This window comes from Meleagris gallopavo, chromosome 3, assembly GCF_000146605.3.
Source record: "Meleagris gallopavo isolate NT-WF06-2002-E0010 breed Aviagen turkey brand Nicholas breeding stock chromosome 3, Turkey_5.1, whole genome shotgun sequence".
Lineage (NCBI taxonomy): Eukaryota > Metazoa > Chordata > Aves > Galliformes > Phasianidae > Meleagris > Meleagris gallopavo.
Window position 1 is genome coordinate 78,989,442 of NC_015013.2, and position 20,776 is coordinate 79,010,217.

The following is a 20,776-nucleotide window of genomic DNA, read 5'->3' on the forward strand; positions in this document are numbered from 1 at the left end:
AAAAAGGAAACAAAAAATACCCAACAAAAACAAATAAACAAAAACCAAGTCAGAACTTATTACTGGAGAACAATAGTAAAAACATAACCAGACATTGTCCGGCAATGGTATCAAACAGGAGATTCATCTAAAAATAGAATAAGAAGAATGTGGCCCAATATCCTTTGCTAACCTAGAACACTAATAAAGGTTTATAGAACTCAACCATGAACGGATTGAGTGGGATTTTCCATATGCTGCTCACCAGTATAGAAGCAATGGGTGGAGCAGGAAGGAATGCAAGCCTAATGATGAACAATAGCCTGTCTGTGCCTAACAAATCAGAGAAACTGTGCAATAATGTTTCATCTGTGTGAAAATGTAACATCAGAAATACTGCCAAGGTCAGTGAGACCTTTGGTGATCTGCTGTGTAAGTGCTTCTCATGCATGGTGATGGTCATTCCCGGCTCCTTTAGGCACGTTGTTTTTCAAAAGACTATCAAAGTGCTGAATGTTTAGGCCAGTTCCTCCCTGTTTTCCTTTTGCCAACCCCTGTAAGACATCTCCTATCATCTCTCCTTTTATCTTCCACCTCCCTGTCTATCTGGTTAAGTATCTTACAAGTGCACCAAATCCTAGAAGGGAGAGTGGTGAGATTCAGGTATGTTAAATACAAGAACATTTTTTTTTTTATGATGCTTTAGTTTCAATTACATGAAAGTCTGAAAAAGGCGGCATGTAAGTGAGATCAGAATAGGACCCTTTACATATAATCTCAAGTGAGGACTTAGTCCAGAGATATTTTTATAGAACATTTTACAAAATAAAATGCATGAATGGAGAAATAAAAGACAACATAGTATCAGAAAGACATTTTAAACTTCATTCGCTGCAACATTCATGAACCAGTTGAGCTACACCTGCCATCCAACCATAAGGAGCTAAGACCCTGCACTGCGAAAAAGAAACAAACCCAAACAAAACAAAAAAGCAACTGCGTAATATTGTAAAAATGGAGTGCAATGCTACTACAGAATGCAATAAAACATCAGCGCTGCATCATCGAACAGCACTTATCAAAATAATTTCTGAAATGTTTCTTCTGAAACACAGACAAAGCAATAAAAAGAGGATATATGTTTATCATTTTAAGCATAACAATGTGAGTTAAGAGCTTAAGAATACAAAAGTACTTGGAATGAATAGTGCTACCCTTTTTCTCCTAAGTAGGCATAAAAATATTTTCATTTCCTTCTTGTTTTTCCATACCATTAATATCAACAATTTTCATTCATTTCATGTTATCGTTTACAACTTTAATGCACACACACAGAAAAAAAGATACCTACTGCAATAGAAATAGTTGCTTCATTACCTTGTTTGCTACATTTGCAAATGTAAACAGCGAGGCAGAGCCAGAACTGACTCTAATGCATGATGGAATATCTTTGTTGCATACGTACACTGTAGAAAATAATTATTCAATATGTCAGGCACCATTATTTGAAATGTAATACATTAATATTTACTAGAAAAATAAGGTTTTTTTTCTATTTGTTCTCCCAACTTCTTTAATGAAATAAGTTAATCTGACAGTGCATCCAGTAGCTTGTAATATCTTCTACATCCCTGTGGCAAAATAATAAACTACTGGTTGGGACACTATAATGAAAATGATTAAAGTCAGTTCTTGTACACCCTTGTAGCAAGCATGGAGGCTCGTCTAACAGCACCTTTAACCAATTATTTAATATTTAGTTATTTAGCCCTATTTCCCTGAGCAGTTATGCTGAGGAGCTTTCCCTTCATGGACAGTTTTTACAAAGCTTGAAGTATTAAAAAGTACTATGAAGACATTTAATGCTACTTAGCAAAAGCTGGTATAAGTCTACTGAAGGGACTGACTGGTATGTATAGCAATGTTAAGTCTGTGGAGAAGTAACCTTAGACTTTAAGGTTTAGAAATGTAATATATTAAAATATATTAAAATAAAATACAGCAGGTTACCTTGTTCCACGCAAATTAAACCCAGAGTGTGGCTTCTGTGTTAGAGACTTCACTAGCACAAAATGGTTTTCCTAGACTAAAGTATGCCAGAAAGAATGTAGTGATAAAATGGTAGCTAAAAATCAGCTGAGTCTGAGAAACATCTGCCAAAGCTTTGAGGAGAAAGTGATCCTAAGGCATGTTGTAGGGCAGAAATTAGCCCAAATTGAAAAAAAGAAATGATCTTTAATGCATATTTAACAAGTCTAGCTCTTATATACAATGTGCATATGTTCACTACACCTCTGCAGCAGTATATACATATACACATCTTTGCACTCTCGCCAGTTATGTCTCTTACACAACAGCAAAGATATCAAATGTCCGGTAAAATGTTCTCAAAGTTATTTGCCATGGTACACTGCATTCTGGCTAGCTTTGGTGGGCCATGTCCCATATTACTATCTCCTCCACCTACAGGCCACCACACAGTTGTTCTTTTTTTTTCTTGGTAACCCACTCAATTTAAAAAAGAAAAAAAAAAACAAAAAACAAAAATTAAAAAAAAAAAAAGAAAAAAGAAGAAAAAGAAAAGACAAGGGGTTTAATATTGGATAAGGCATGCTCTCTATATGAAGTGCTTTATAGGTCTTCACAAGACATTACAAGCTATTGAATTCCCATCAAGGAAACCTATTTCTGTTTAATTGTGCTAAGTGCTAAGGTTTACTCTTTAGGTTTTCCATTCTTTTCAGCTTGTGCATTGTTCCTGTGTAGGCCCCTCTGGATGTGAGTTGTGAAGTCATACTTGTCCGTGCAAAGATGCTGGCATATGCTGCACTGGAAAGGTCCACTGTCACCATGGCAACTCATATGCAAAGCATACATCACTTCATCCAGAAAGACAATGCCACAGTGCACACACTTGGTAGAAAGTTCATCTTGAGTACTTCTATCAACTTTCTCTGTTTTTACTACATTCAAGGGACCTTCATTTTTTACAGTTGGTGGTGCCTTACTCTTTTCCTTGGAGGCACCATTTGCAGTTGGCCCAGGTCTGGAATGCTTTATCGCCAAATCTAGAGGAATGTCATTGTCTGATCCAACAGCTGAAAAATGAGGAGGCAGATTAAAGGTGGGATAAGGCACATAGTTTTGGCAAGGATTTGGTAGGCCAGGCACATGACTCAAGTAGTGTGGATTCCCAGGAACAGACAGCTTATATTTACTCCAGAATCTCAGCCAGTCAGCTTCACTCTGAAAGTCATTGTGTACAAACGGAAGTCCAAAAAGTGGGTACTGGTATTTTTCAATAGGGCTTCCAGGTGGTGAATAGTTTGGGTGTTTCGCAGGTCTCATATACTTTTCTATCGGGCTGCCTCTCTCTGAGCTTCCTTTCCCTTCTGATATCGATGAACTGTTGCCTGGGTCTCCAGTACTTTCCTGAGGACTTTTTATCTGAATGTGCAAAGGTTGCATCCTTTTGTGAATATCCAGAGATTGGCTGACCAATATTGGCTGCTGAGCAGAATGGCTTTTAGTCAATGAACCTTGGGCCTCATATTTACTGAGGCTGGGAAGCTGGATTTCTCTCTGATGACCTTCAGTTAAGTGATCCTCTGACCTCCTCTCTAAGGGGCTTCCATTGACTTGCTCCTCACTGTTACCCCTCTGCTGTTTGTTTAGCTGCTCAGCCTGAAGTGCCTCCGGGTTAAGGCGCTTTCTTGTTCTTCTTCTAATGATCTGCTCACCATTGTTCTGCTTAATGATGTTTAAAGGCCTGGGAGTCTGCATGGAACATGCACATAATGAACAAAAGGGAAAAGAAAGAGACATTAAACAAATCTACCCGACCAGGTTCATGCAAATTTATCTTTTCTTTTGTGAAAAGATATAATACAAGAGAGTTTTAAGGAAATTACTACTTTTCACAAATAAAGCAAACCAAAAGGCTGCTACTTGGCCCCTCATGGTAACAATAAACTGTGAATTGCTTTGTTTTATCACATTAAGTGAACCATCTTAGTACTATACCTTTTTGCTTAAAAAAGAATGAAGCCTCCAAGTTGTCATATTTCTGAAAAAGTCTGGGAGAGATCCGCTGAAAGAGGGTGCTGAGAGCTAAAGATCAGGTAGGAGATGCATGGCTCTACACACTAGTGTTACTGCATGTACTATGTCATGAGGGCTGGTACTAGCTAGGGGTTTGCACAGATCACACTACAGCAAGAACTGGGTATTACTTACCTTTACACCTACCCCATTTTTCTACAAATAAGAAATGACAGTAAAAACATAACTTTCTAATCATCACCACTGTTACCTAGCAGAACGGATGCAGTCCTGCACAAAGATGCTGGGACTTTGTCACCAATGCCCCTTCCTTCATTTCTAATCCTAATTTCATTCCTAATTTATTTTTTCCCAGATGTTATAATACTGTGCTACATGAGGGAGAGAGGAAGGCCCTAGAAGGAAGGAAAGGGTCTGCAAAGAAAAAAACAGCCAGGAAGAGGCAGAACCAAGCAAGGCCTTCTGTTTCCATTTGATACTTCCCCACACCAGCTCAGAGTAGGTGGCCTATTTAGAGAAGAGCTGAAAATACTTCTGCATGGAGGAAGAAAAACAGTATGAGGTAGGACAGCAGCCAGGCCTCTTTGAAAGGCCCCTGGGCATGAAGGCAATGGTATGTGCATGAAAGATGGTACTGTAATGTCAGTATGTGTTGCTCTACTGGGCAGATGTTAAGACAACAAAAACTACCTAAAAGTCATTCAGTTTGGTATTCTGGAGTTGCCATTTGTCTCATCCAAATGCACACATAATCCTGTTTTGGTTAGAGGCCAAAGAAGTGCCCCACAAAGTATTCCACTTATATGTTTACTTGGGAATTTTCCTTTTAACATTGTTTTAAAGAGCAGACTAAATTTTGGCCTACAATCAATATCCAAAACAATTTGTAATTCAAATGTAACATAATTTTATATATTAATATGAAAGTATCCAGAGCTGGAGGAGTTCTCACTCTCCTACTTATTTCTCTCTCTCAATATGCCATTTTCTCTTTTTTAATCTATTTACTTTCCTGATGTCTATTCATTTTTAATGGTTAACCACATTTTAGGCAGTTCAAATTCTACTTTCTACTAAAAATCTAAATAAAAAGACTCTGATTTAGAGTCTAAATACATAAAATTTCAACCCAGCAGAAAACGAGCATCTGAACCAATCTCAAAGAGACCAACGTAAGCCAAGGCAAAATCATGTTCAGATTAAATTAGAATATTTCAATGTAAATTTTATACAAATAAAGTTCATAGTTGCAGATTCAATGACCAATTAATATACATATCACAAGCTCAGTTTAACTTCCTTACTTTTTGGTGACACTGTCATATTGACAAAGTGTGACAGAACTTACAAATCTGTTGATGTTGCTCACACTAAACTTTGATTTATACACTACAGAACACTTTATATGGGTTCAGAATATAATTTCCAGAGGTTTGGTACTGCTTTTCACCTTGCTACAGGTATGAAATCTGATCCTGTAAGCAGTAAAAAGAAACATCTTCACACCTGTGAGGGAGGATCCCTCTCACACATTTGCATTTCAACTCACTGTGCCAGAAGTTAATGGCTGAAGGTACACTTTAACAATACTTCTGACTAGTCTTCAGCTGATTAAAACAGCATACTCAGTAGAGTAACACTACACATGTATTTCCTATTTATAGTAAAAAGGTGCAGACAGCAACATTACCTGTGTTTGCAAGTAAACACACAAAAAATTACTTGCTTCTAGGTAATCGATGAGGCACTCAAATTAGAAAACAGAATTTGCCAAAATTTTCCTTTTCAAATGGCCTATATCAGATCTTTAATTATACGTTACACATAATGTATGAAGTACAATTTTTTTTTTTTTTCCATCTCTGTACCAACTGGTAATCTCCATCCCTCAAAAGTACAAGTAGCATAAAACAAAACAAAATTCAGCAAATAGTTCAGTGAATTATTTTGACGAGACTTCCTATACACAATGGGAAATTGCTGTGACCTCTGCACTAGGAGATCATTTATATCTAATCCTAGAGTAATATGCTGTAACCCCTCAAGGAAGTAGTCTGAGAATTTGGCCAAAGAATCTCTACCGAACAAGATCTAGTTTTCCATGACTGTATTAGAGTTATTAAACAAAGAGGAATAACGTCACAATATAAGTGGTCAAATTCATGACTTTCTAGAGGGAAAAAGGTTATATCTTTCCACACCAGTAAATGCGAATATTGTGTATGTGCTTTCACTGACATGGAAGTGTCTTTTTTCACTTAAACTATTTTAATAATTGACCATTTAAATATTATTACACATTTCATAACATATTTGTCTGCATTAAGGGAGAGAAATGTGAAACATTTGACAAGCTTCATGCAAATGGTCCATAAGTATATTGATAGAAATGGAAATGTGACTCATACCAGGAATCATTACAATATTAACATTCATCAGTCCGTATTTCTTTAGTACTATTGGACAAATCATGGATTTTTCTCCTCACTAAATACCAGTAAAACATGAGACTGCAGAGATAAGTGTATGATACACATTCTTAAGTATTGATTGGTTAATGAGCACAGAAGTTTTAAGCAGAGATAATCCAATTGAAAGGTAGCTATGAAATGCACTACTGGAGGTGAATAATTTTATTCAGTTGAGTAGCATAATTTAGTTTAATTGGGCAGCTTATAGGAGGGAACAGTTCTACTCCCTTGGATTTTTTTATATTTTCAGCCTAATAACTGTATCATCCTAGATTCCTTAATTCAAAAAACATAGAAATGACCAATACTTACTACAATTTTTCATGAAGAAATAGCTAGAGAGATATATAGATAAAACAAATCTTCAAACTTCTGCTGTCACACACAAGAATATGGGACTGTCTTAAACAGTGTCCCAATGGAGACACCGTGGAGAGACGTGTTTGATCATTTAAGAACCCAGTTCACACCGAAGTTGCTACTGTACCACATCAGAATGGTGTCTTAATAGAATTCTTTGTGTTGTTTGGTAAAAGTTCAGTTGTAGATACTGTTAAATATCCACTTAATGACAGCTTATTGTCATGCTTGTACAGTTGATTTAAAAGACAGTGTCATCTTCTTTTTTTCTGTATGTATAAATGAAGTTTGACATTGCATTGTTAACTATTATGGTGGGAAGCATACTAGCTTGAGCTATATGGCTCATAAGAATTATCTGAACTGTGTTTTTAATTCAAAACTGATACTTGCCTCTTTTATACATTCATTAAGTTATACTAGTAATTATGGTGAACTTCAATACTTAAATTTAGAAATTTATATCATATAAAGGAAAAATGGAGGCTGTCCATAGAAATTCTAAAAATAAATGGAATCAAATGTCAAATTTATGTTCCAAAGCCAAATTGTCCTTCTTAAACCTTTGTAGATGCTCACCAGTAATCAATGTAACTTAAATCAGATAACGTATTTAGAACTTTCAGAGTTCTCCAGGAAAATGATAGTTTCAGCAAGACCTGACCAAGATGCTGGCCAGAAATCATGCATTAGTCCATCTTCTCTCAATGAGTTGTCATCTGATTGGTTGGGATGTCCTGGAGCTAAAAAACAGTTGTCGATCTCAGAATGATAGGACACAGAAAACAGAGCAACTGCTTAACAATGGTGATCATTTTGCTGCTTATGAAAACTGGAATACTTTCTATAAAGTGATCTTAAGTAAACAGGATTGTTATTTGGCCTGAGCATGAGACAAAGGATAAAATCCATACAAATGACCGACTTATTTAGAAGCTTATGCCTCAAATTTACAGATACATAGGCACTTGAGTAATAATGCATTTGAAACAGTTTCCCGCTTTTTTGTTGTTGTTGCTATTTTTTTTTCATTTTGAAAATATAATTTCTAAAAAATGTTTTAAGAAAATGCATTCTCAACCAAAACACAGGTTTCTGATTTTCGCTGAAAGTCTAGATTGTTACCTTGCCTTGCCAAACTCCCAAAGTCTCTCAGCTTCCCTTACCAAAAACCAGTACCACTTTCTAATTTCATAGCAGGGAATAATATTTAACCCAACATTAAAAATAATATTGGGTCTTAATCTAAAAGATTCTGAGCATTTTGGAACAGATCCAAAGAAACACTTAAACATGGCTTTCCTGGACCTGGACCAAAGCATTCAGCATCTCTCAGGATCAAGCCAAGTGTCGATGAGACGAAAAGCAACGCAGACAGCCCATGATTATTACTTATTCCATGCCTGATCCAGAGGGATGATGAAAAATTATCTCAGAAAGTAATGAGTGCCATCACGTGAGCAGTTCCTTGTTACTTCTGAATCCTAAAGCAGACTACAGGAACTGTGGAAAAAAGAGAACTGAAAAAAAATAAAAAAATAAAAAAATAAAGAATTTCTATGAAATTTGGTGTGAAGAATAAGGGGGGGCGAAGAGTAAAAGCAAGCAAAAAACAGTATTTTTGATACGAAGAGAGCTTCATCACAACATACTGTTTGCCTATAAATGGAATTCCCAGAAAAGAAATAGTTTTCCCCTTATTTCGTATCAAAATAATTAAATGCATCACTGGTGATCTCAAACATGTCTACCCACAGCATCCCAGTCTTTTGCATAATGAATCACATCTGATTCCAAAGTGACCGTACTGCAAATCCCCATTAGGAAATTAACTGCAGGCCAGGGAGTGGTAGTAATCACACAACCAGGCAAGACCACAGTTGCCCAGCTTAACTGTATAACCCCTTTTTTCTGAACAAACCAGCAAGTTCTTCCTACCGAGTGAAGCTTCTGGTAGAGGCCACACGCATTGCATACATATCCACCATTTGCATTCTTTCGCCAGAGAGAGGTCTTTGTGGTCAGGCAATTGGCACAAAAAACACCCGAGCCTCTACGTCTCTGAAATAGGGAAGAAGAAAAAAAAACACAGAAAAAAAAAACAAGGTCAGAGGTGAGTCACATGATCTGCGGAGTTAGGACAAATCAACACAGGAGTTTTGTCTCTAGACTGGCAACAATGACAGTATAAACCCACACTGCCCATAATGAGGTCAGGTTCAATTGTGCTTAATAGGCACCACTGATTTTCATTATAATTAACCCTGGAGTGATGGATGAGGTGTGTGAAACACCAAAGCCTTTTCAGAGTAACAGCTTTAACTTTTTGAACTTCAGGTTTTTGCATTTAATGATGGTTTCTAAACAGCAAATTCTGAAAAACCACTCTGGAAGCTGACAGAGAACATTCCGTAAACTTCTCCTGTTTTGTTCACTGCGTTTCACAACAGATTATTTCTTTTCCATTTGCTTGATTTTAAAGTGCGATCGGTAACAGGGATCCTGAAACACCACCATGATAATTAGTTGCAATTTGTATTTGCGTCATACTAATTCCTTTATTAGAGACTATAGTTCATTAATTGAATACACGATATTCAGTTCCAGTCGTTCCCACTCACTTCAGAAAGCAGAGTTAAGAGCATAAACTTCCCTCAGCCCGTTAAGAACAAGGAGTAAACTCTGCCAAACAAAAAAAGTACAGTATGCTTAATGAGACCTCTTTTGAGCTTTACCTGAAATCCAAGAAACAGTCTCATCAGCACACAGACATATTTATTTTATTCAGGCAAAGAAAGGCACAGTACATCTTTCCTAAATACCAGTTGATTTTTAACCAGACTGAGCTGTGCATTCATCAGCTTTCATAATGATCCAAGAATATTTAAAAGTAGACAAGTTTATGAGTATTGCTCGTTAAATTCTTTCTGCAGAGCAATGATTTTATTAAATCTCTCATTTAAATAAAAGTCAGGCTGTGTTTGTGGGCACAAATACTAATAAGCAGGAAATGGAATTCTTTTGCTGAAAAGAAAATCTGAATTTCAACTCTGTTCCCTTTTAGCAAAGGAAAAGAAGTCAGTAAGAAACCTTCAGCATCGAAGATAAGAATGGTCGAGTATAGGGAAAAACAAGTCTGGATGAAAACTAATTTTATTATAAATTAAAAATTACTAACACTATAAGTCAAAATTTCAGGGTTTCATAAAATTTAAGTAATTTATTTAACTTTAGTCTATACTGTAGAAGACCAGTGTTCATGCCAAAAAAATACAATGGTTATAATTGTACTCTGATACATTTCAAATGGAAAGCTTTCTGCAGACATAATTTTGGCTTCAAGACTGGAACACTTTCTTGGCATTGAAAGGGCATTTGATTCATCGGGTGTTTCACAATGTATCACTAAAAAGACCTGGTGAGCAGCCAGTTCCCTATAGGGTAATTTTTCCATCCAGATGCAAGTGCTATCAGAGGCCCTCGTCAGCTAAACTAATTATGATCTTGCATTTGCTGATGCCTGCTCACTCTAACATTCGACATCCTCTATTAATCATCAATACAAGGAAAATGAATGAAACGTAAAGAAATGAGGGCTGGTAAGCTGCACAGCCATAAAAAATCTGAAATGAGTGCAATAATTTAACAAGATTGGGGAAATGTTTTTAGTGAGCACAAAGTCAGGCTAACAATTGCCCTTTTAAACCAAGAACACAATTTCATTAGTACAGCAGGTTGTGATACTTTAAGGTGATACAATAAAATCTAGACTGTCGTCGAGATAATCTCTCTCTCACCCTCTTACATCATCTCCTACTTTGTCTCTTAAATCAGAAGCAGCAATGCACTACTATTTCTCCATTTGGGTAAGGGGAGAACTGATTAGTAGCCGATATGCTTCAGCCAACATCGAACACTGTGTATTCGAGACAGCATCCACTGGGAAGGTGCCTTCACCTCCCAGTAAACTGGAGCTCCCAGCGCTGTTTGTGGTTGCATACCCCAGCAAAACTTCACCTGGCTTCTGAAATATTTTCCTTCAGAGCACAATGAAAGATTCACTAAACTAACCCCAGTTTGGTCCATTTGAAAGGCGAGAAGTTTCCAAGCGGAAATGACTGTATATGGCCAGGATTCAGATACAACTGCGTAACTGTTCCTTTCCATTCCTACTTTTTGTCTCTCAGCCTATGGTTTCTTGGTGTGGTATATTAGACAAGTAGAGTGTTAATCTGAGTAAGTCTTTCCACCCTTTCATTTCTGTTTGCTTTAGTTGAGCTTTGGAAATAGCCTCTACAAAGTCATGGAAGACTTTTAAAATACAGAGAAGGTAGTTTAGGGCTTATGCTCTGTATTCACATACACCTGAATGGTGACGGAAGGAGACTGAAATCCTCACTGAACCATATGGAACTAGTATATGTTTAAAACACTGAGAAAAGTACTTCCATTTTCATGTTTGGTTTTTTAGAGAAGACATTTCATTCATTTTAGAGAAACATTTCATGGGTTTCAGTTGCAATGAAATAATGCTGACAAGAAGCTACAAATTATCAAAAAAATACCAGTGCACCAAAATACAAAGGTACATATTATATAGATATATATAGATACATAGATATAGATCTCTATATAGACATATAGATATACATAGATACATAGATATACACCAAAACTGAGAGACACTTCCCTACATTTAACATAGATTTACCTTTCTTCACCTTCCTAGTCTCTTATCATTCTGTTATTTAAAGACTGTACAGGAAAATGAACAATCATTTTGAATCTCAGCTAAACTGTTCCAATTGTTATACATACTAATGAATTAAAAAAAAAAACAAGTAACCTCTGGAAAAAATAAATGCTGGTACTTCGGTGGGCTTTTCTGTTTGTTTGTTTCTTTGTTTTTAAACAGCTTTTTATAATGGGGATGTGTTGCTTTAAAGTGGATTTCCTGAGTGAAAAGGACTGGGGCAGAATCAGAGTATATTCTTGGCTCCCAAATCCCATTAACTAGAAAACTGACCTGCTTGTCAAGTATGTACCTGAGACACGTTGATCATCCCTCCAAGAAAAAATGGAAAAAACGGAAGCTCTTTTTAAAAACCTAAAATGCTCCTAGTTCTCTTCTCCTAACCTATTATAGTTTTACTTAAAAAAAAAAGTTTGTCCTTCACTTTCCATTAAGAGAAATCATGTTCTCAATCATGTTATTAGCAAACAGGAGTTATCTGAGTAGTTATTTTTTTGTCCTGGAAGTTAGTGATGACATTTCTACTTCATGAGTGTCTGTTTGGCTTTGCATATTCAGCTTTTATGTTAGTCAAGAACAACAGCCAATACTGCTAGTATTTTGGGATAGTCTCACAAAGGAGCAGACATTTGAGCTCCAATTCAGCAAAATTTGAACAACACCAACAGACCACAGCCTCAATAAAACCCAGGCATATGCTCAAGAGCTGCACTCTGAACAAACCCTGTCCAACATTTTAAAGAAATACGGAACCCTTTGTTCATTTTCAAACACGAACAGACTTATCATAATTGAAGAATCTCTTAAGATCAGCTCAGAAATGGTAAATCAATGTAACTAATCATGGGAAGGCTTGAGCCACAGTCTCCCATTCAGTGCCACAAGCACTAACAGGAGGTATCAATGAAAATTTCCCATATATCTTTGGAAGAAAAGTCTGAAGAATGTAAGTAACTAAAATATGCATCTACTAAGTCAAGCCTTAATCATCTGGAGCCTTGTAACCACTACATTACAATCACAAATCCTGAAGGGGCCAGTGCAGTTTCTGTATTTCCATTCCAACTCCTGAGTTTGGGCATTTAACGTCACTGTTGTCTCAAATCACACTGGGCTGAAACTTGGCACATGCTTTTCTCAGCCCAGATGTAACCTTTCTTTATTGTTGTTGTTTTTGTACTGAAAACTTTATTTAAATCAGTTCAGCTGTTTATAATTTGGAGATCTGCCAAAATTGAGGTGGGAATAGTGAGAGTGGATAGGGGAATTTCAAATTCTTCATATAACGTTGGGAGAAATAAGTATGTGTACATTTTAATATTATAGCACAGCAACAAGTGGATTATTATTTTTATATAATTAAGCTAGGAAAGTTTGTAACTATTCACTGAACAAGCATTACAGATCTCTCTACTGTTTTCCCGTAGTAAGAACCATACTGAAGCATGTAATTGTATAACAACCCTTGATATGCAGAGTATTTACTCACATTTTGTATGGTTTCATATCTTGACCATTTCTAATTGAACAAATCTGAAACCTGGTATACACATCATCAGGTTTGAATGGGTAATTTCTTTTTTTTTAACTCCTTAAATGGTTTTCAATAATTTAAACAAGAGAATTACTAGTGATTTTTGCTAGCCAGTAAAACAACAGAGAGTACTGTAAGAAGTTATTCATTTAGGTATACTGACAGTATCAGGCCCTTGTTTTTCATTTTAAAAAACCAACAACAACATCATTTAGATTTTAAAGATGATGTCTCACATTTTATACAATTTCAAATTTTGTAGCCATGCAGAAGTGTCATTACTCTACAGTAACAGGCAAATACTTAAAACACAGTGTACTTTCAGATAGTATTTTAACAGAACTTCATTTAGAAAAATACATATTGTAAACGCACAGCCAAAGACGCTACTCAAAAATGGTGGCTTTTTAGAAAGCCAGACTAATTGAGGGTGCTTGACTTCTTCTAGTTCCAAATACATCCTCTTTTCAAAATTTCTGCCAGAAGATACTTTTATAAACTCAAATAGGCTCCACAGGCATCAGCCAAGCATTTTTCCTTGATTTTGGACACAACAAAACTTGTCTTTTTGCTGATTAGTTTCACTTCCCTATCACAAAATAATGATAGGACAGCGAAGCCTGGATGGATCTTTTGACCATCTTTGGCTTTTCTTCTGTGACAAAAATGGAGAACATTCTAACCACAGGTCCAGAATATATCCAGTGCAGATGTCATAAAATCACAGAATAGCTTGGGTTGCAAGGGAACCTTAAAGACCAGCTAGTTCCAACCTCTCACCATGCACAGGGGGCTGGAACTAGAGGATCTTCCAGTAGATGAGGCTGCCCAGGGCCACATCCAATCTGGCCTTGAACACCTCCAGGGATGGGGCACTCACAGCTTCTCTGGGCAGCGTGTGCCACTGCCTAACTACCCTCTGAGTAAAGAATTTCCTCCTAACATCCAGCCTAAATCCCCCATTTTTTAGTTTAAAAACACTCCCTCTTGTCTGATAAATGTTAACAAGGATAAGCATATGCCTGATCTATTTCCACAGACAAGGCTGTGGCCTCACAGGCCTCAATGAAAGCAGGGCTAAGCACTGGCTCTACATGCACTCTGGCCACAAGGAGGTCAGGAGGGAAGCACCAGGAAGCCTGAACAGCTATGGTTCAGTGTAAAGCAGGTGATCCTCCAGGTTGGAGACCAGCTTTAAGCAGATGGCATCTGATCTGTAATGGCCGTGAGGTTCAGAGAACAGGCACTCGCAGTTTCATCGTGTTTGCACTGCTGTGATTATTTTGGAATTTTTTTTTCACAACCACTGGATCTTTCCAGGTTTTGTCCACTACATGCCCTTATAAGAGGCAGTTGTGAATTCTCTATGCTTTGGAAAGGCTGAGATTAACTGAAGAACTGGGCAGGAACGCAGCATCTAGATGCTGGACTAAGTGCTACTTTCTTCAGTTTAGAAAGAGAAAAGAAACTTTTAGCCCTCCTTTTTTTTTGGCTGCAGAGCCATTCAGACCTTTCTGAATGTGTTTCATCAAAACGGCTTTCACTCTTAACTATGAAAATAGCCACAACTATGTCCCTGTAAAGTTTCACATTTTAAAAGTTCAGTTGCTTCTGCTGTAATTTCGTCTAAATTAAAAATAAAGTCAATGGGCTTTCTTCCCTTCATAGCTTGGAAAGCTTTCAGGAATAGACGAGATACTTTTAAGCCTCAAAGTGTAAGTTGTCAGAAAAAATGAAATGCATAAGGCAGAGTGTTAAAGTGAATCTTGTTTTCAACCTCAGCGGTGAGTTAAAAGATGCCTCTTGAAGTCAATTTAATATGCCAAATCCAAAGTCTTCATCTAAAAAATTTTCAAGAACAATCACATTAGAGAATTGCACTTGAAAGACACATAAGAAGGAGGTTAGGAAAGGCAAGGTAGAAAAAAACAGTAATGCCAAGAGGAAAGTTAAAATTACACACCTTGTTCACATAAAAACTTTAATGCTATATTGTAACAGCATCTTTTATGATATATGCTGCATCACAAAATTTTAATGACAGGAATCAGGGGGTTTTTAAAGAGTGAAAAAAACCTGTAAATTAAATATTATTACTAGCTCAGCCTTTCAGAATTCTAAACCCGATCCCTTAGGGAGAGTAAATATTTATTGCACATGTAAACTGCTATTTTTTTTATTTTTTATTTTTAATCAGGAACAAAAATGCAGATGAGTAGTTTTTGTCCCAGCTTTCCTAGCATTTCCCTGTAGTCTGTAAAGCTGCCTCAGAGACAGGGGCACTTCACTAAACAAAAAAAAAAAAAAAAAAAAACACACAAAAAAAACCCCAACAACACAGACACTGAACTCCGATCTCTTCGGCTTACTAAGAATGCAGAATTTTGTAAAATATTTGTTAAGGATGTCATGATTGCTACCAAGTTAAACAACTGTCTAATCAAAATGAATAATTAAATTTAAAATAAGAACTACACAGGTTTGCAAAGAGATCATAAAATCAGTTGTTATTGAATCTCTTCACCATTAATTCCTCTCTCAAGCTATGGAACACCCAACCTTTGCCTCTGAGCTAGACCTTCAGACAGAACTGAAGGTCCCCAGGCAGGAATTCACCATCTTTTGAATCACATAAGTGATCACAGTGCACTTTTCAATGAAATGTCCTTGTGGTATTCATTTTCCCTCATTTGAGCTCTTCTCTGCACAAAGTATGCACTCTGCAATGCATCTCCTTTTTAATTCATACAGGGATGGAGGGTAATTTCAGTTTCCTCCTCATGATCTGCAGTGGGAAAAATATGAAACATTAAAACCTTCTGTGCAGTTGTTGGTGATTGATGTGTAAGCATTATATGTGAAAATTATATGTAATAATTTGCTGGTCCAAATGCATACACAGGCCAAATAACTGAGCTTGAGATGTTTGTAACAAACACTGAGAAATATTTTCTGGTGGAACTACATGTTAATCCGGTACTCAGAGAGTTAACTATTTACTTGATTGTTCTATGCAAAGCATGACTTTTTGGATAGCAGTTTCCTTCAACAGCTTTTTATTAAATATAATACTTTGCCAAGGCCTGATCCTGGAACTGACACAAGCTGATCATCTCTAAAACCCTTGCAGTGCCTTAAACACCAGCAACCGCAGTTTGACTCAATCTCACTCCTGCTGCATTTTGCGACTGACTACCAGCACGACAACCCAGACCTCCAAGAAGCCAAACCGAAAATGAATTTGTCAAGTTTTATTCGCCCTAATACTACATTAAAAAAAAAAAAAAGCAAAAACCATCATCTAGCAATTCATTATCAATAATGATGACATTTTGCAATAGCCAAAACCTATTCAAGAGGAATAGAAATTCTGTCTCCCATAGCTCACTGAGTCAATTACATAGGAAAGTACTGTAATGGGCCGTGCCCCGTCAAACGCTCACGTACTCGGCTTCCTTCTCAATTACCAACTTGTCTGCATTGCCATCTGTAAAAACGAACACATACCTTGTGCTGCCAGTTTCTGCTCTTGCACTTCCATTAGTGGAACTGGCTGCAGCTGCTCGAGAAGAAAGCCCCGATTGTCTTTGTTTTCCCAAAACGCAGCACCATTTTTCTCCTCTCCTTGTGCCTATCGACGCAAGGAATGCATTATCTATGCTGAGGTGTGCTCACAAGTACTGAAACTACAGGCTACCTAATTTCTGTCCTGCTTTCTCTTTGCAATTTACCACCTAACACACAGCAAAAAAGCTGACAGCATCTTCAGTAATATTAAGATGTTACTAACGTGACGGGTTCAATCAGCTTGTTTTAGGAACTGTAGTAAAACTTGCTCAGTTTCTGGCTGAGCTTCTTCCCACATTTTAAATCAAGTTGATCACTGGAGCAGCAATTTAGAACAGAACTTACACAAAGCAACCAAAAATAAGATCAGCAAGAGAAGTCGAATTTAGGAATAATAGCATTCCTTACAAAAAAGAAAGAGCTGAGGTAAATGGAATAGTGTGAGTAGGCTGGACAGAGGGAGCCTGGTTCGGGAACTGTGATCCCTGCCTGTAAACAACACAAACTTTCCTCCACTAGCACTTGCAGAAACAGACTCGTGTAGCAGACTCTGAGTGGCTGCCTGAAAAACCAGCACCCGTTCCCACAGACCGCTGCTGCTCTCGGCACGGTGTGTGCTTCCCAAGGAGCCGCGCTGCTGTTAGCGAACAAACCTACAAATGTCATTATGAGTCTCTTGAATTTTCTAAATTACAAACACTGCAACATATTCAAAATTAGACTGCTCTTCTTCTCGTCGGTAACTGCACAGAAACAGTATCCTCGTAACAGCCCTAAGCACGCTGAAAGAGACATCGAGAAAACTGGAAACGCTTCTGACTGTTTCATTTCTTGGCACAAGGCGAAAATATCCAAGCCCTGCTGTCTCCAATAGAGAATCTAAATCAATAGTTAGACTTTGTTACAAACAGACTCACTTTCTGAGATAAAGAGCCAGTTGTGAAGGTGCCTAAACACAGAATTAGGTGCTTAAGTTTAGGCACCGATACTGGAGGATTTATGTTTAAGAAGGCACCCCAAGTATCCCTGCTTTCATGAAGTAATCTCACCCATCAAACAAGCAGATAAAAATGGAGCAAAGATACGTCCATATTTCCTTAAACACCCCCCGACTTTGACATGGTAGAAGAACCAGACAGCATTTGCAGATCTCAGCTAAGAGCCAACATGTAACTCTACATATGATAGTAATTGAGGGTCCCAATCCCGCAAGTGCTCTGCTGTACGAATGAGCACAAAGCTGCTGGAGTTCTCAGTTTCTGGCATCTGTTCCCACTTCCATAGAAATCAGATGGGCAAAATTAAGGTTTGAGGGGAAAAAAAATCACAGACATTTAAAAAACATTCCCTGACCTTATTAAAGTCCACGTGATCTCTATTTATATAGAAAATGGCTCAGAAAGCCAGCAGCTGAGAGGAGGAACTCTCATTTGTAGATTTTGGCTGAGAGCTGCCAAAATCAGCAGGGGAAAGGCTCCTTAGGGGTAAAAATTTCAAAAGCCATTAAGTGTCTTAGAAGCCTCAGTCCCACTGACTTTTGATCACCTACATCCTCCCAGATTTGCACCCCCAATCTGGAAATTACTCTGGAAGAACAATTTCTATTTCCAAGTTACAAAATGAGGATCTAAAGTTTTAATAGAAGTGTTCAGTACTCGGAGAGGAAATGTCAATTAGGTGTCTTTTTCTTGGTGAAAACCAGTGTGGTTCATTTACCTGTTACTCATACTTAAAAAAAAATCCCCTTAGGACCATTTATTTTAATTAAAGAAGCAATATGACAAGAAAATGTTTCATATGGGCAGCTGTATCTTACACACTTCTTCAGGAACTGAAGTAACTATAATTTGAGTCTCACACAGTCCCCTGGAGAAAACTGTTACTAGGAAGGGATACAAAGCTGATCCAAATGTCCACCTATTATGTTCAGCAGGCTTATGACTGCCCTCTTACTGCAGATCTCAACGTGCTGTTGCTAGAATGGCTTCCATTCAGAAAAATCAGCATTTGCCAACCCGTACCACACAATTACCATAGCTATTTCCTATTGTAAGCTTAGGGAGAAACTGTGGTATCCCAGATACCACGGTGTGGTAAATATTGAAAAGCAGTGGCCTTTTTATAATGGACATTTTCATCTAATCCAATCCGTTTCAAACACTCCCAGATAACAAGACAATAAGGCTGAGGCTCAGTCTAAGTGGTTGGTTCGAACACAATGATCTTATTCTCTCCTGTGATCCCACTATTGGCAGAAATAATACTTGATGGCTTCCTTTTTGATAGCCTTAGGAAGTAGGAATGGACCAGAGCAGTGATCAACTCTACAGCATTACAGGGCGGTAAAAGGATATTCTGGGAAAAGAAAAAAAAAATGTGGAAAAAAAACCCCAGGAAGTTCCCTTGCAGAGAAGTAACATGTGCTATCAGTAATTTTTACATATCTCTATTTTTAAAAGTTGGCCCAATTGAAAGTGCCAGCAGCCTCCTGGGCTGCATCTTTCCTCTTAGCTGAGCACTGGGTCCAGTGCTGGGCTCCTCAGGGCAAGAGAGACAGGGACATCCTGGGGAGAATCCAGTGAAGGGATACAAATATGACTACATGGCTATCAGTCCCACCACAAGGAGGGGCTGACAGAGCTGGGTCTGATAAGCCTGATAAAGAGAAGGCTCAGGGGGTCTGGGCAAACTGATCTAGTTGTGGATGTCCCTGTTCACTGCAAGGGAGTTAGAATCTATGACTTTTAAAGGTCCCTTCCAACTCTAAGGATTCTATGATTCTACGATCTTACCCGCCTGAACCAATCAACATATGATGGGGAGAGTAATGAGTGAGCCAGACTCTTCCCAGTGACGGGGCAAGAATCAAAGGCACAAACTGAAATGTGGGAAATCCCATTTGGACACAACAAAAAAAGCCTTCCTACTGTGAGAGGTTGAACACAGAAGCAGGTTGCCCTGTATATAGCCTTCAAATAAATAAATCCACTCTTCAATAAACCCTGGAGATAGTCAAAGCACAGTGGAATGCAGGCCTGAGCACCCTGCTCTGAGCAGTGGATTTGGCCTAGGTGATCTCCAGAGCTCCTTTCATCTTCAGTGATCCTGTGAAGCTGATGAACTACATGAAATTGAACTATACTGCCTACTGATCCTTTCTTCAACCAATATTTTCTTCAGTGAGCTGCCGCAGACTGTTTGTGACTTATGTGGAGTATTAATTTCTATCCACTTCAGCCTTAATTCCTATTCATTTGTCTTGAAAAATATTTAAAACTTCATGTCTATAAATGCATTAATTAAAATAGAACAGCATCCAGACTGAATGTTACAGATTTCAATCTGTAAAAGTATACAACTACTAAAAATGAAGATACTTACTTATAAATTCCACAGTAAATAATTTCAAAACGTTCTGTAGAAACTGAGTAAAGTATCTAAGGATGGTTTTGCAAAAAATATTCTCTGCCTACTCTCCTATTGAGATCATAATGACTACTTGTAAATGAGATTCAATATAGGGTGTTGTGTAGTTTTCCTTAAAAATACCATTAAGATGAGAATAGAACAAGTGTTCTATATTTTGGAGACATTTCTCCTTAAATAGTGTTTATGTACTGCAAGCATCCCTTCCATAAACAAACCAGGTCTTTGGAACAAGTGAACACAATCTCTGAAGAATCTTTACCAGCTTCTATTTCTGGTACATGATGCACTGCAAATTTTAGGCCAACATGGGCATATGGTCTCCTAGTTTGATAGGAAACATTTCATGGAATTCAAGACAGAGCCACAGCATAATGACTGAAGACCTTAAAATCTGTGATATAATGCAAGGTTCAAAAGAAAAGAAAAAAAAAAAGGTAAACAAAAGAAAAATAAGTGTTTCCTGATAAAATGCTAGAAGCAGCAGCATGCAAAAATACAAGGAAGAGGAAAGACATTGTAACTGGTCAGGATAAAGGAATACTCTGAATCCCTTTCTAATCAAGCTTAACCTCATTACTCATTAATTTAAACATCCTACCTATGTCTTATACTCTTTTTTTT

The 20,776-nt window shown here is 37.5% G+C and overlaps 1 protein-coding gene across 5 annotated transcripts in view; it reads right to left on the bottom strand.

Annotated features, from left to right (window-relative positions):
* Positions 1 to 6: 6 nt before the first annotated feature.
* The window catches only part of TRPS1 (transcriptional repressor GATA binding 1), a 173,550-nt gene continuing 152,780 nt past the window's right edge, over positions 7 to 20,776 (bottom strand). For all 5 annotated transcript variants that reach the window (XM_010709244.3, XM_010709243.3, XM_010709245.3 and 2 more), the window contains 2 exons: positions 8,811 to 8,933; positions 7 to 3,756 (listed from right to left, as the gene is read on the bottom strand). In XM_010709244.3, coding sequence (XP_010707546.1) covers positions 2,695 to 3,756; positions 8,811 to 8,933 — 1,185 coding nt within the window. In that variant the 3' untranslated portion in view covers positions 7 to 2,694. The remainder of the gene's footprint in view (positions 3,757 to 8,810; positions 8,934 to 20,776) is intronic.